Below are 17061 nucleotides of genomic sequence, written 5' to 3'. Positions count from 1 at the left end.
GTTTGACAATCCTCACAGAAGTATTTCCTTGTGCTCACATGGGATTCATGTGCTTTAATTTGTGCTCATTACCTCTTGCCCTGTCACGGAGCACCCCAGAGAAGAGTCTGTCTCTCTCTTCGTTTCTGCCCATCAGCTGTTTGTACACATTGATGAGATCCCACCTAAACCTTCTCTTCTCCAGGGTGAACAGTCTCAACTCTCACAGCCTTTCCTCACATGAAAAATGCTCCAGTTCTTTATCCGTCTTTGTGGCCCTGCACTTTACTCTTTGTGGACTGGAGAGCCAAGAATGGGATGCAGCAGCCCAGGTCAGCCTTGGCTTTCCTAACCCTGTCTCTGCAAGATCAGATAACAACTCTATGTTCCTCCTGGATCGCCCACCACTACTTCCACCTCTTGTACACTTATTTTTACTCTCTGAGTTCAATTAGGATGTCCTTGCTCATCCATGCTGGCCTCCTTCTTCTTGTGCTCGATTTTCTACTTATCAGGGTGGACGATGTAAGGCATTGGAACATGCTCCCCTGGGAAGTGTTAGAGTAACCATCCCTGAAGGTGTTCAAAAGACATGTAGATGTGGATCTTAAGGACATGGTTTAGTGGTAGGCTTAACAGTCCTGGGTTAATGGTGGGACTTGATCTTGCAGGTATTTTCCAACCTAAAGGATTCTGTTATTCCATAATTTATGTATATATCAATCTCTGCAAGTTACAGACTGAGATCTTGACCTGCATCTCAAATGGGGTACAAGTTTTCAGTCCATTATTCCCCACGAGCTTTTTCTTCACCCACAAATTTCTCAAGCACCTCTTTTCCTAGGTGAGCAGTTTCCTGTATTGGTAGTGGGGCCCTTGTTTGTGTGAGCAGTTTCCCTGAGTTCGTCACACAAGCTGTCTGTTGCCTGCTTTAATTGGAAGTGTTTGAGACAAGCCAGAGACAAGAGAGGCTCGTTGGCACTGCAGACATAATTGCTACTGCTGTAGTGCCACGTGCACATGAAGTACTATAAATTGGCAGTGATAATAACACAAAGTGATAATGAAGAACTCAGTGAACATTGGCCAAGTCACAGCACATCTCCAACGCAGCTGAATGGAGTTCAGAGGCTGCATTCAGATGAGAATATCAACAAATCCCAAGTGCCTTCTATATATATATGTTCTAATTCACTCAAACAAAATAGAGCTCTCATGCATAATTGTGATGTATCTATTTTAAAGACTATAAATAGAACAGAATATAGTTGAGGCTTTTCTTTATTTCACTCAACAAAAGATAGATGAAAGATAAAACACTTGGAAAACAATTGATGAAGAATGAAGCAGACTTTGGTCTCAGAGAGTAAAACTGAGTGAGGCTGGTGAAAGCTGCCATGCTTTTCATGAGAGCAGAACAATTAAAATGAGCTTTGAGGATATTGCATCCAAGTCTGCTAAAAATCCCAAACAAATAGACTGAGAAATGAGCTTATTTTGCATTCATTTGCAAGTCTTACTTTATCATTGGTCTAATAATATTTGAGAAAACACAGACTTTATCATGAGACTGTGTCATTAAGTCTACAAGTATATGAGCAAATGAGCCAGAAAAGTAATTAATTTTCTCCTGAAAAACAAATTATGAGAAAACACTTTTAGAGACCAGCCTTTTGCAAAAACAGAGCTCTTAATATGTGGGAATAAAAATGTTTCCAGAGTCACAGTAATTGATAGCAGAGTGATTTTTTTCCTCCGTTTCATTGTTCATAGTGTACCAAAAATTCATCCTATTTGTCTGAAATTTTCTAGGCCTTAAACAAGTGTTTATGAAAGTTTTAACTAATGCCACTTATTTTCTCAAAATTTACCTACTGCAGTGGTCTTCCTTGGAATGAGTTCATCCAGCCCTTTTCTACAAGATCTGAGGAAGCATCATTGTTCTTGGGTTGGAGAGCAAAGCAGGGACATGACACTGCTGAGCTGAGGGAGGGAACTAATTCCAGCCATTACCCAAAGGTGTGGTGGTGGTGATGACATGAAGATGGAGAAAATCTCACGTACACTGAAAGCATGAGTGACACAAGTGACATAGGCCAGCAAGAGAAATCCTAACTAGATATAAGCAAAATGTCTCTTCAAGACTAAATGAGGCCTGAACATGCTTCCCTGAGAGGCTGTGGAATTCTCATCCCTGGAGAGTTTCAAAACTGCCCTGGATCAGGTTCCAGAAAATCTGACTAAATTTGAAATTAGCCCTGCTTTGAGGAGGTTGGAATTTGGAATTCCTGACATCTGAAGAGCTTTTCCATCCAAAATTATTCTGTGTGTCTATTCTAATGTACAGTGAACACTATTTAATCACAGTGTAAGAGATCTCACATGACCATGGGTCATATGCAAACCCTGGATCTAAGCTCTTTAGTCCCAGCCTAAAAGGAACAGAAAATTGTAAGAACTCTTTCTCATGTAGTAGATGACCACCTACATTTAATCATATGGTTTCTCTCATGGTTTCTCTACCATATCACCACGATGAAAGACAAACAATGTTTTCATAGAATGTGAAAGGTTAGGGTTGGGAAAGACTTTAAGGATCATCTACTTCCAATGGGCAGGGACACCTCCCACTATATCAGGCTGCTCAAAGCTCCATCCAACCTGGCCTTGAACATTTCCATGAATGGGTCATGCTCAGCTTCTCTGGGCAACATGTTCCAGTCCCTCTGAGTAAAGAAGTTCTTCCTAACATCAAATCCTAGCCTGCCCTTTTTCACAATCTACAATTATTACCATAACCCACATCTCAAATGACCTCTTACTCCCCTAGCATTTGGAAATCAGAGGCAGAAATAAAGCTTCTTTTAGGTGGAGCAAAACATTCGTTGATTAGAACCAGGTGAAGGAGTGAAAGAAAATGTACTCCAAAACAAACCATCTCAAATAATCAGGACTCAGAACTGAAACACTTCAAAACAGCATTGATCAATAACTGTAGTTTTTACATGCAAAAATATAGTAATGACCTTTATTTCATCAGCTGAAAGCAAAGTGCATAGTAATAGAGCAAGCAACAAGTATTTTGCATTTTGCTTTTTCCTGTTTAGCTCATTATCACTTGCTGCCTGCCCATGGCATGGTTGTCTGACTTGTGTATCTCAACTGAGCCAAATGCTGACAGTGCATATGGGAATGATCATAAATCACAGAGAGGCATGGGTTGCAAGGGACCTACCTCAAGTTTCATCTAGTTCCAGCTGCCCTGGACAGAGATGCCTTTCACTAGACCAGGTTGATCAGAACCTCACCAGACCTAGCACTGAGCACTTTCTGGGTAGGGGCAGCCACAACTTTTCTGGGAAACCTGTTCCAGGAACTCAGCACCCTCACAGTAAAGAATTTCTTCCTAATATCTAATGTAAACTTGTCTTCAGTTCAAAGCTATTCCGTGTCTTGTCCCTACATGCTTTGTTTCTTGTAGGCTCCCTTCAGGTATTGGAAGGCCCCAGTTAGGTCACCCCAAAGCCTTTTCTTTTCCAGGCTGAACAATCCCAATTCTCTCAGCATTTCCTCACAGAAGAGGGGCTCCATCCCTCTGATCACCTTGGTGGCCCCCTCTGGGCTGGCTCCAGCAGGTCCCTGTCCCTCCTGTGCTGGAGGCCCCAGCGCTGGATGAGCCCTGCCAGTGGGGTCTCAGCAGAGCAGAGCAGAGGGGCAGAATCCCCTCCCTGCCTGCTCCCCACTCTGCCCTGGATGCAGCCCAGGACAGCTTTGGCTCTCTGGGCTGTGAGTGCACATGGCCAGCTCATGTCCAGATGATGAACAGTTCTTTCCCAGATCAAAGAGGATTTGTGGTCTTCTCAACCTCCTGGAGAGAGAAAATTTTCTTCCTTGTGAGGATAAATATTAAGCTGTCTCTAATTAATAATCCTTGCCTGCGTGGGAGCTAATGGTAAATATTTACTATGCTAATAAGTCTCTTGCTATCTTTGTTGAAACAAATTCTAGTCATCTTTCAACCTAATTTCAGGCTAGTTTTTATGTAGGCATTTTTCTTACTGGTTTTATTTGGTTACTTCATCACTAAAAAGAATTTGAGAAGGTATAAGCATGAACATCCAAATTCCTTACAGAAGAAATTCCCCATTCTCAGGAGTTTTCTTAGAGAATATTAAAATATATTTTCATAACTTTATAAAGAAATATAGGAAGAATAAAGAAAGTAATTGTCCTTTGTTCTTAACAACGTTTGTAGAAATGACTCTTGTCCTTCTGAGTTTGGAAACAGGTGTATTTCCTTTTTTTTTCCAACGATGGACTTCTATTAAAGACTTTGCAAGCACAAATCTCAAATTCCAATAACTAATGTTTATCCATTTTTCAAAATAACAAAGAAATCTATGGAAATGTAAACAAAACTGACATTATGAAGGAACATTTCCAACATTCCTTCAAAATACTTGCATATTTGTATTTACAAAGTTAATAAATCTTGAGGCTTTGTCTCTTGAGGCTTGTCCTTGGGTGGCAGAACACACAAACTTCAACAAAAACATTAATTTGGTTGGCTCTACACTTCATTTTATGAAAAATGTAATTCAAAGGTAAATATTTGCCATTTGCAGTCACAGTGGGTGTAACAGTTTTCAGCACACCTTTTCAGCCTAGGGCAGATTGAAATGATTTGGTGTTTGACTGATGAAAGTTGCTATTTTTGACACCTATATTATATCCTATACTTATGGCACCTTATATTACAGCTATATTTTATTCTACCATACCCATACAAGAGAGCCCTGGACTGTTATTTTTCTGCTCTATTCTTTGGCAAATGTCAAATTATTCAGGCCTTTAAGTGACCTGTTCTTTTTCAATGCAGTAAATCTTGGTTAAACCTGTTGCTGCTTTACAGTGGGTGAGGAGTATTCTGTAACATAATTGCACAAATTGAACTGGTAAGAAAAAAAAAGCAAGGTAACCACATCAAGAAATGCCATCTACACTGGGAAAATCTGCAGTTACTAGTGGGGGGGGTTTCTGTCATTGAAAAAATTCCCATGTCCCTTTAATGTTACCAGGAAAACTGGAAAAGAATCCCTCTTTAATTTCGTAGTTAGGAGACACCAAGGATCAATAATTTGTCATATTCAGCGGAAAGCAGAAGTGTTCTCTGAATGTATGAACTGTGCATACCTTGCTTTAACTGATTACCTCAAGATTATGAAGTTAGGTTTAGTCTTAATGATGAAATTTTTCTAATCTGCTTCTAATCTTTAATTTAAGTCGTATATAAAATATCCATCATTATGTCATTTTCTCCAGGTACTTCATATGAAACAAGATATATTAATACTGGGTGCCTCAACTGGAAGGATTTAAATGAAAAATTACCCTGGTTAACTAAAAAGAAGGAATATAAGGGGGAAAAATTATCTTAATTATTCATCTGCAATTGCTTTTATGAAGACAGAGCTACAAATAATAAATACATATATTATATAAATACTAAAAATTAGATATTATTAAAACAAATATACGGATATAAATGTGGAAATAGATACAACTTATTCAGACTACTTTGTTTAAATGTGTTTCCATCAAGGACTCTGTTCAATAATAGTTTATCTTCCAGTCTGAAGATAATCAAAAATTCAATTCCCTGTTTGCTATGGGCTTTATAATTTTATCTTAATTTGGAGAAAGATGATTATAATGCATTCAAACTTTTCTCCAACCAAGTGAAAGCAGAGGCTGGATCTGTATTTAGAACAGTTTTCCTATAATTGGAGAATGATACTACTTAGAAAAAAACCAAGAAAAATTGTTTCAAGTAATTTACTCTTTCATTTCAAGGAGGATTAGAACATTGTCTTTAGTATAACTAATACTGTATTATTGGTATTCAGTATCAATTGATTAATATTCAACATAAGTCACAATGTTACAATTCATTTGGAAGGTATTTCTCAGCTACATGGTTAACATAAAAATCCCAAACAACCCCTGAATTTATTCCAAAAACCAATCAACCCTTTTCTATGTCATTTCCCTTTGAACAGATAAGAAGCTTACAAAAGTAAAATTACAGTGTTTGCTTGAAAACTAATCTCCACTGCTCTGATTTGCCACCAGCCCCTCCCCAACCAGCACCAATATTTTCAAAGATTCCTTTCTCCCATGGCAAGTATTTCACTTGCCTATTTCAATTCTTAGACCAATATATCAAAATCTACTTTTTCTTTAAATACTGCAATAGAAAAAAAAAAAGATAAAGGTAATATTTCATTTCTTCTGTAAAGGCAGAATACTGGATTTGTTGGAGAGAGAGAGGCATAGGACTAGATTGCTTGTGACCATGACAAACCAAATTTGTCTAAGCTAGTACACAAAGTCCTGTTAGTCCTTAAAGCAGGGTAGGAGGAAAATAACACCATTTGTTACCCAGCTGCACAGCAGGACCTGGAGAGACTCCTGCTCTGCATTCAGTAGCTTAGAAATTGGTAGCTGCAAGATCTGCTTAGTGGACTGCCTGACAGCTCCAGAGATCTTCCCTTGTTTGCCATGCCCAAGCTGTCCTCCAGGTCAAAGACACACAGTCTCACAAGGGTGAATTTCTTTACCTTCCAGAAAATGTCTTGGAGTGATCTTAATCACACTGTGGTCTGATCCAGACAGGGAACCACACCCATGAAGGTTTGACCCAGCTGGATCAACTGCGTGGGGAAGACAGCACTGCCCATGAGAAGAGGTGTAAGAGTAGCACAATGATGGGTGTCAGGTGTGAGAGAATTTAGAGGGGGTGGAAAAACCTGGTGATACCATGCTGAACATGTGCATTCCTTCAAACTGTGCCTATACAGCTTTTGTCTTAACTGAACCACTATACACAACACTTCTGGCAGGGTTGGCAGAGTTACCAGAGACTCGTATCAGTACAAAAGAAACTAATAACTCTGAGTGCAAGAGCAGAAAGGACATCAGAGAGAATTTGGGAGCTTCACAACCTCTGTGTCATGGTGTACATCATTCTACCTTCAACATCTATATAAAACTGACTTGTGCTCCCTCCACAGGTCATGAAAGATCACAGAACCATAGAATAAAAGGGTAGGAGGGTCTCAAGGATCATCTGCTTCAACCTTTCTTAGCAAATCAAGATCTAGTCAAGATGGCCCAGACAAATCTGAGAAGTGTTCTATGTGGGAAGGCTGCCTAGTGCAAACATTAGCTGTACTTCTGAATGTCTTCCAGTTTAGTTTTGGTGTTGTTGTGGATATTTTTGGTTTTGTTGAGGGTTTTCTTTGTTTGAATTTTGTGATTGGGTTCAAAGTATTTTGTTCTAGAGGTACAGTTATTCTGGAATGCCTTGTAGCTCTGTCCTTAGGGATTGCACTTCATGTCCTTACCTGAGAGGCAAGGCACAGTAGCAGGAGATTGATTCACTAGCAGATCTGACAAAACCCATCTGTTGTCATCCCAGCCTGGATTCCCAAAAATTCCCTGAGGGTCCCAAGGCAGTGAATGGGTGCAGGTTGGTTGAGCCCTGTAGGAAAGCTTTGTTTGATATCTTTCTAAAATCATTAATAATTACAAATGCACAAAAGCTTCCCTGGCAGGTGACAAAAAACCACCATTCCCCACTCACAAGCACAGAAAACCAGAGTACATCAGCCTAAAAACATGTTTGGAGTGAAAATCATGTTCCACAAAGTGTTAGCATTTATCTGGATGTGAACAGGACTGCACATTCCATGGATGATTCTCATGGGTCTTTTGCCTAGACTGAACATTCACCTTAAAACATACTCATAAATTAAAAAAAAAAAAAAGGGAATAATCATTGGATTTAAAGTTCACAGCAGTCACTCTTTACCCTGCTTTCACACTCTGCCCAAAAAAAAGACTAAGGACATTTATATCTCAAAACTAGAGGTGCATCAGTACCATTCTACTGACATGTCATCATATGACTTTAGACACCAAGGGTGCTCTTTAGTCCCAGACAAAACACAATATTTCACTTACTATTGAAGTAGAGTTTTCAATCTGCAATTTTTTTCCAAAAATTATTTTAATAATATAAAGAAGAAAGAAACTAAATCTGTGCCTTACTTAAGTGGTAACTGAAGAGAAAAATTAACATTTTTCAGAGGATGGTGAGGCACTGGAACAGGTTGCCCAGAGCAGCTGTGGCTGCCCTGTCCTTGGAAGTGTTCAAGGCCAGGTTGGATGGGACTTTGAGCAGCCTGGTCCAATGTGTGCAAGGTGTGTCCACACATGGCAGGGGGGTTGGAAGCAGATTATTTTTAAGACCCCTTCCAACCAAAGCCATTCTATGATGATGACTTTACCACTGCTAATTGCTACAATTTCTTCACCTAAAACAACAAGTTTCAAAAAAGAAAAAAAAAATCTTAAATTTAACTACACATTTAAGCTTTGCTTCTGCAATTGCTCCAGGCTCAGTAATGCACAATACTTGGAAGAATTTAAATATACTTGAAGCCTTCTGTTTTGTTATCCTGTTTATATGTTTGTGTGTTACAAAATTCTGGCTCTCTAGAGGTGAGCAGACACCATGTGCCACCTACTTTGCCATTTTGCTTCAGAGGTTTCACTTATTGAGAAGTAAGCTTCATGCAAATAAAATTACTTTCCCCTCCTGGCATTTGACAGTCACACGGAAATGCAAGAGCAGAGTATGAAAGAAAGTCACTTCTCAGAAGTGTGTTCAGAAAGAATAACAAGCATTAAATTCAAAATGAACCATCTGTGACAACCCCTGAGCAGTGCCTCATTTCAGTAAGTGCAAGCCTGGGAATGAAAGTGAAACTGTATGTAACTGTCAATTAAAATAATCTAATATAGACTTTTCTGCCTCTGGGGGGAGGGTGTGCACAGATTTTCTGCAAACCCTCTCTTTTCCATTTTCTTGGCATAAATTTTAAAGTTCAGGAGAACAGAATCACATCTGCAGCCAACATACATTACACACCTCATGGGAGCAAAGGTGCTGGAAGAGGCACTATCATTGTGGATCACCTCTCAGTACTCCATATATATCTGCTATAATATAACTTCACATCAAAATTAATTCTAAAACAATTTATAAGAAAAGAGTGATTTCACATCAGAAATAAGGTATTTACCATACCCCATTTGGGAATCTTATACAGTTGCATTTAGAAACTAAATCCAGAGGTTTCTGTCACTTCACTCAGAGCACAAAAGCCCAGAGCAATGGCAGCATAACCAAGGTAAGTAGAAACACATGGAAATTCCTGCTTGCCCAAACACTGTATATGTGTATATATATACTCTACATTGACTGGCTATACCGTTGGATTTACAGGATTTAAATCACATCAAAATTTGCTCCTCAGAGTGTTCAGCAGGCAGTTCTGGGAAAGGGTCCAGAAGAATTCAGTCAGTAACCATGAAGACTCTGTCATTTTACAAGATATAGGTTGCTGACTGAAAAGAAAAAGTATTGTTAGGCAGTAAAATTGCAGTTTTATTCCTTATTGAATTTGGACCTACACTGCAAGCTGTAAAAAATACTCAGCTAATAGAACATTGTGTATTTTTATTGCATCTGGAAAATACCCCTGGGACAGCAGCTCTCAGTGCTACCAGGATACTTTCCATAAGCACTGAACTAGAGTTGTATGTGTGTAAATACTAAGTGTGTTTCAAGGCCTTCCATTTTATTGGTACTACTTTGTAAGGTATTTCGTCACCTGAATGAGTATATGGTTATTTAAGAATGTTAAAATCTTAAAGGTATTTTAAATTCTGTTTTATCAACATTCAGGTGTTAATCCATGTTTCAAATAAAACAGTAGTATGGCAGTAGCTCAAGCTCTGCTTGCCTTCATGTTCTGGTTTCAGCTGGGATAAAATTAGTTTTGTTCTTACTAGAAGAGTGCTGTGTTTTGGATTTGGGATAAGAATGATGCTGATCACACTCTGATGTTTTGGCTGCTGCTCAGCGGTGCTCACCCTGTGTCAAGGACTCTTCAGTGGCTCCTGTCTGCCAGTGAGGAGCTGCACCAGGAGCTGGAGGGGAGCACAGCTGGGACAGCTGGTCCAAACTGTCCAAGGGATATTCCACACCATCAAGTATCATGCTCATATAAACTGGGGGATTTGGAAGGGAAGGGCTGATAGCCCCTGGGGGACAGGCTTGACATCATGCACACTGGTGTTGTGCATCACTTGTTCTTCTCAGGTTTTCTTTCTCTCCCTTTCATTACAATTACTGTTTTTATCCTTAGTACTGTTATTGTACTTTACTTTTTTTCAATTACTAAACTGTTCTTATCTCAACCCACAAGTTTTTACTTTTTTCTGGTTCTCCTTCTCAGCTCACTGGGGGAAAGAGGAGTGAGAGAGCATCTGCATGGTAGTTAGCTGTCACTGGGGTTAAAGCACAACACTTAAACATTCAGAGTCCCACCACAATCCAAGATTGTTTGCAGGACTGACCTCAGCAGTGAGAATGCCTCTCTGTGCATGCCTTTTGAGCAAATCAGGGACCTACCAGGACCTCATTAATGAGAGCCAGCCCAAGGCATGGCTGTGACTGCACCATCCGCCCTGAGATCTCAGCTGTAACTCTTTCCTGCAGGTATTCCTTTCAAGATGAAGAGGACATGTTCATGGTGGTAGATCTCTTACTCGGAGGGGACCTGCGCTACCATCTGCAGCAGAACGTGCACTTCAATGAAGGAACTGTTAAACTCTACATTTGTGAGCTGGCCCTTTCCCTGGATTATTTGCAGAGATACCACATCATTCACAGGTGAGTGCATTTCATTTGAGGAGTGGGCTGCTTGCTTTTGGCAGAGCAGAGGAACTTTATCATATATCTGACTTTATAGTTCTGTTTATTCAAAACCCCTGTAAAGTTCCCATTGCTTATTCAAGGGTGGAATTTGGGTCTGGAACGTTTTCTTTTTAAGTGCTTTCTTTCAGTCCACAGCCATTCAGTAGCCTTGTATCCTACTCATACTGCCCTTTTCCCCTGATCTCTTACTATGATCTACATTTTTCACTATGGTCTTCAAACACTAAATACAACCCATAATAGCAGCCTGATTGCTTTTAATTTATTTTTAATTCTCCAGTGCCCCAATGTTACTGAACACAAAAATGTTGTTGTAATCCAGTACCAGAGCTTCCCACAACAAGATCAGGGAGCAGTTATAGAACCTAAAGCTGAGAATAATTCATTTACTGGCAGCATCTGCATGAAGGTCAGGAGGAAGAGAGGTGGGGAAGTAGGAATAATAGTACAAATCAATTGGAACAATGATAAATGCTGCATCTTTTTTGTACTTTTTATATCACAGCAATCTGTTAGGTTTTCTGCCATACAGTAGCAAAGATAGTATTCATTTCAAAAAATGTGTCAGGAATCAGGGTCTGTTTCCCTTAAACATTTTGGCATTTAACTGAAGTATCAGGGATAACATCTATTTTTATGTCAACACAGCAACTATGAAACTATAAAATTATGGCTTGAACCTTTTTTTTTTAGGCTAAATTCAGGGCTCTCTTTTCTGATTTGAGTGGTATGAATGCAAAAATACAGTTTTGTATATACAAAATCTGGATGTGGCTTTCAGAGATCAAACTAAACTAAGCTGTGCCATAGATCTCCCAAAGTCCAGTATGAACAAATTCCTTCAAATACATTAATGGAGAGTTTTCACCCCATCCACTTGCCAGAGCTGCCTTCTGATTTTGCAGTAAAGATAGAATAAAAAATATGGTCTGACTTTCAGAGGAGGAATGGCCAGCATGAAATCTATCTGAGCAGAGAGGCAGTGGTAGGTGGGTATTTCATGTTACTGAAACTGTGCAAAATTCCAGTAAACATTGCAACACTTGCTTTGCTTGCAGTTAGAACTTCAAATATAATAAAACTTGCAAATATTGCAAGAGAATTCTTTAGTACACTGTTACTATTTTAGTATATTTCCATGAATTTTGCAGAAGTTTTATTTTCTCAGTGAGTATTTTAAAAGTGGAGCTCAGAATTATAGCTGACCTTTGTTTCTAATCCCTTAAGGAATGCTCTTGGTGGAAAACAGATTGGTGAGATCTTTTATGCAAATAGGCTGGCAAAATATTCATCAGATAATCCAGTTTGCAGCCAAAACTTGTATTTTGCTAGAAGTCTGTAGCTTAAAAATGTATCACAGAAAAGCCTGAGAAAGGTGACAGATGTCTTGAAAGAATGAAGGACTGGATTGAAGTAATTGTGGTTGTTCATAACTTTTTGTGACAATGTCTGCCTTGTCATGGTCCCACTATGAAACTGGCTTGACACTTTGATCTCTTTTGTATTACTTAATCAAGTGAACACTCGATTTTTTTTTCCTTTTTTTCTTTTTTTGAGTCATAGTGGTTCAACACTTGCGGATTCGCACTGAGGTGGAGGAAGGCATGGCCATCCAGAGCTGGTTGTTGGCTCCATTTGGGAGCGAGTTCTGGGATTTGGATTTGGCTTTCACTCTGCATCAAAAGTTTTGACAGAAAGATTGGACAAAATAGCTTTCTCTCAGGCTGCAGTGTGTCACTGACTGGTTGGCTAGGATTGTTGTTTAGGGATCTGCTTCAGGACCCTGCTGTGTTATGGAAGAGATGTTTATTTTGAAGCTTGCAGTCCTGAGATCTGCCTGTGTCTGTCCCACTTCACTGCTCACTGCCCGAATGACACAACTGTGGCATGAGGAGCCTTTTGCCTCTCATCTTCTCACAAGTTACAGCAAAATTCCAAATGATCCACTTGTCCATGGTCATGTTATTTAGCCAGGTGAGAACCCAGAATACTCTGCCTTCTGTCTCACCACCACCTGGAACTGCAGTCTGTGGGATGGGTCTACAGCTGCCTTAAATCTCTGTAGCATATCTGGCATCAGGAGTGCAGTGCTGACTCAATTTGGTGCAGGAGCAGAGCCAGCAGTGATGCATGGTGAGGGCACATCTAGTCATTCCTTTATCACTGCAAACACACCATCTCATTTGGAGATGAAACCAGTGATCTGCTTGGTGTTTATACCTTGTGGTAGCAGGCCTCAGCAATATCATTGTTACCAAGTGCTTCCAGTCAGCATTCACATGCTAACCTATATAAGATCTTTCATTTTAAAATGAATGTGTTAGCAGCAAAAAGGAAAAAATGTTAGTAAGTCAGAGAGTCATTGAGAGAGCCTCTGAGAGACAACATATCCTAGATGTTGTCTTGGCTACAAAGAAAGAATAGTAAAAGGATTTATCAGACTGAGTTGGTGGATTTTCAAACTGCAGCATCAAAAAGAACTGAATATATGGGGTGTGAATTAGGAGTTTAATTCCTCATAATATCCCATATTTGTATGAAACATGTTCAGATTTCCACTACTATTGCATCCAGCACCATGACAGAATAGGTTCTTCTAGGTTAGCCTGTGGCCCCACAAGTTTGCTAGAAAAGGAGATGATACTGAAGGGGACAGGAATTCCCAGCATGTGACAATGGATGCAGGGGGCGTAGAGATCAGTACTGTGCCCATTCCCCTTGGGGATGCCTTGCAGTGCCTCTGTGTTTGTTGATGTGGTTAGTGGTGTGTACTTTGAATGTGGCAATCATTTCAGCAATAAGACTATTGTTACTGCAGGGAAAAATTTAGCTATAAATAGAATAAAACTGTTCTAGTGTATTTATGAAACTTGCAATTTTTATTGATCACATCCATGTGTATAAAATCCGTATTTGTCATGCATAATTCTGCTATAGTGGATTTATTTTTTATGGTACAATGATGAATGCTGCTCTGTGTCTTGCAGCTCTATTGTAAATGTTTGCATTTGCATGGATGTTCACCCAGAATTATAAAAACTTTAAAAAGAAAATATCTAAGTTTCAAGCTATTATTAGAAGGCTATTCTGAGTAAATTTTTCACTTATACAACAGCTAACTTAATATTGAGATTGCTGATCACAGACAAGAGTTACACCAAAGCCCCTTATTTTCTCACAGCCTTGCTGCAATTATATTTTATCCACATTTCTTACATGAAAAAATTACTATTTTAAAGCTGGATGGATGGTATTTCTTATAGACCCTTGGATCCCAGTACACCCAGAAAGGCTTCTTACAGTATACATCATCTCAAACATTGTCAAATTTTGGATCAAATCCGGAATTCTGCCATTTCAAGATGGTATGACTAAACACATTCCTTCCAGAACTTGTATAATGCCAGTGAATAATGTATTGGACAAAAGTTTTCTCATCAAAGGCTGAATAAACTTATTTCAGCCATGAGTAACTCAACTTTCTCTTTTCACAAATGTTGCTGTTCATACATTTCAATAAAACCACCTGCCTCCTCACCAAAGCAGGCTGCCTGTTTCCATTCAGAGAGTTCTTCCTGCAGTAGCTCCAGGGTTGTCTCTTCCAGGATGCTCTTGCAGCTACAGCCTTGGCTCAGAGCAGTGCTGGCCCTGCAGTGCTGTGGCTGCTGCCCTGGTAACATGCTCATGCTGAAAAAAATCACATTTTCTCTTTCTAAGGGACAAGTGTTAACTGCATTGCCCTCACAACTTTTCATCATCGTCTGGCTCCACTGGTTTTCATCTGCTTAGAGAGGAGGCTGGATGTGGCAGATGTCTGGAATGGAAATTGCAGTAACCTTCCAGCACAATTTGAGGATACTGGACTAGCTCTTTGATCAGTGTGCCCAGGACACTTTTATTTTAGTGGGGTTTATTTAATGCAAAACTGTTTGTGTGTGTGTGTGTACATATGTAAGTATACATATAAAATTTTTTTTGAGCACAATATGACTGGAATCAGCCTGGCTTGGCAGGTCTGTACTGTGTGATCACCAGTCTGTTTTCCATTCCTCCAAGTTCTGCTTCCAACGGAGAATAGCACCAGGAGTTATTCCAGCTCTGAATAGCAGTGCAGGGTGGGCCAAACTCAATAACTCAATAGCAGTGCAGGGTGGGCCAAAGCTAATGGAAAATGGTGGCAAATTGAGCATTGCAGTTTCCTCTGCCAGATGTTCCACTGCAGGCTAAGGCTGTCTTGCTGCTACCAACTAGACAAGAGTTACTCTGTGTTCAGAACTGTTCATTATCATTGAGCCTGCCAAGTTGTTTGACAGTCTGGTGAAAGAAGATGCTACATCTAAATGATTAGACACTTTAAAAATGGGCCTTCCCTGTCTCACTTGTGACAGCATACAGCAAAAGAACAAACTTGGTTTAAAACGGTGCCCTTCATGCATTTTCCATTTAGTATGTAAGCAGTAAATAGTTTTAAAAATTACTTGGAGATGGAAAATTTGCCCCTAGATTTTCACAGGTGTCACAGGCAAAATAGTGCCAACCTGAGATTTAGCTGGACACAGTTCCTTACAGATTTCTGCTCATACTAATAGTCTTTTACTTTCTGGCAAGTGTGTGTAGATGGAGAAAAAATGTAGTAGGGTCTGAAGTAGATGAACTAGGGAAAAAATAACCATAATACAGCTACAGTTTATAAGGACTATCAAAGATCACAGCATACCAAGAGGTTCATCCACTGAATTTTCTTAGTTTGTGTTCCCATGTCTCTTCCATGGCATTGTATCATGTCCTTTAAACAAGTGCTAGCCCACATTATTCCAAGGAAAAATTGCAGGAACTGAGCAATGAGCTGCGTAAGAGAAGTAAATCAGAAAACATATCAAAACCAGTCAAAAAATAAGCACCATGCAAACCATAAAGCCCCGAACACCTGCTGAATGCTTATGTGCCAGCAAAGATGAAAAAAGAAAGTGATTCATAAATTCTAGGCACAAAGGGTATTTAAATTTCAGTCATGCATTTAACAAAGAATTAGATACCACAAGACACAAATACACAGAGAACAAGCCTTTTGACTTCTGAACAGAGTTCTCTCCCTACAAGAACAAATTAATTTTACTTCTGTTTAGCTACAGAAAAAGTTATTTGATATACCAGATAAGATACTGCTAATAAATGAAGCTAGTTTGGAAATACAGAGAATTCCACACACAGAGTATATAAACTACAAATAAACTAAAGCAGGCTGTATTGGGATGGAGACACAAGGAACACTCTGAGATGCAGGATGTCCCATGAGGTGCTCCAGTTCCTGCCACTGGCACAGATACAATCTTTTATTGTGGGCCTGATATGTTCTTCCTTCCTTACTGAGGTGAAATACCACAAGGTGCCCATCACTCCTTCAATTCCCCATGGCTGAGACACCTTCACTGAAGCCAGCAGGGAATTGCTTTATCCTTACAGTTTTCAAGTGAGTAGATGAAGTCACCTCTTGTCCCTAATTTCATCTTCCCTGTCTCATTATTAGGAATAATAATAGGAAGTGCTTAAATGAAATCTTTTGTTTAGCCAAAGAAAACTCATCTCACAAACCCTAAATAATTTAGAGTTTACATGTCTGGTCAATAGTGGGAGATGGACCATGTGACTTTTAGACTGAGCTTGGCTAACCATCTTGCATTAGGTAACAAAACTAGTGGCTAAAGATAACCTAAATCAAGGCCATCTTAAGTGTGTGTTGGTGACATGAACAGCACAATAACTGGCTTTCTTATTGATTGCATCTCTGTCTGAAATCAGACAGCCAGGCAAGGGTAGATATGATCTAGACATGTAGAAGTCCACAATACCCTAGTGATGGCATTGTGATTTTAGAGATTTCTCATGGGTTTTCTGCTGGTTGAAGCTAAATGACAATGAAATGGGGGAGGATTCAGGGAAACCTTGAAATCAGTGTAAAAAATTATGATTTAGACAACATTGTTTGAAATTTCTAGAAGAAATTTCTAGAAGAATTAATAACTCTTTCTTCTAGATTTGTCATACACTTCTTTGTGTCTAGATTATATCTACACTTGTCTGGGTCTCTGTTTTTAAACAGAGAAGCAATCAATAAGAAAATCATCTAATGTGCTGTGTACATCACAAACACAAACATTGGTTGCACCCCCATGTAAAGCAGTTTCCATGACCTGCCTGTATTCCTGCTTTTCCCTTCCTGGTTTTCTTCAATA

At 39.4% G+C, this 17061-nt stretch overlaps 1 protein-coding gene across 4 annotated transcripts in view; it reads left to right on the top strand.

Moving 5' to 3' along the window:
• STK32B (serine/threonine kinase 32B) overlaps positions 1-17061 on the top strand; it is a 163349-nt gene that overhangs the window by 76321 nt on the left and 69967 nt on the right. For all 4 annotated transcript variants that reach the window (XM_074541751.1, XM_074541750.1, XM_074541752.1 and 1 more), the window contains one exon: positions 10610-10783. In XM_074541751.1, coding sequence (XP_074397852.1) covers positions 10610-10783 — 174 coding nt within the window. The remainder of the gene's footprint in view (positions 1-10609; positions 10784-17061) is intronic.

Source organism: Zonotrichia albicollis, chromosome 5 (genome assembly GCF_047830755.1).
Source record: "Zonotrichia albicollis isolate bZonAlb1 chromosome 5, bZonAlb1.hap1, whole genome shotgun sequence".
NCBI lineage: Eukaryota > Metazoa > Chordata > Aves > Passeriformes > Passerellidae > Zonotrichia > Zonotrichia albicollis.
Note: the sequence above shows the minus strand (reverse complement) of the source record. Positions and strands in the feature narration are given on the sequence as shown.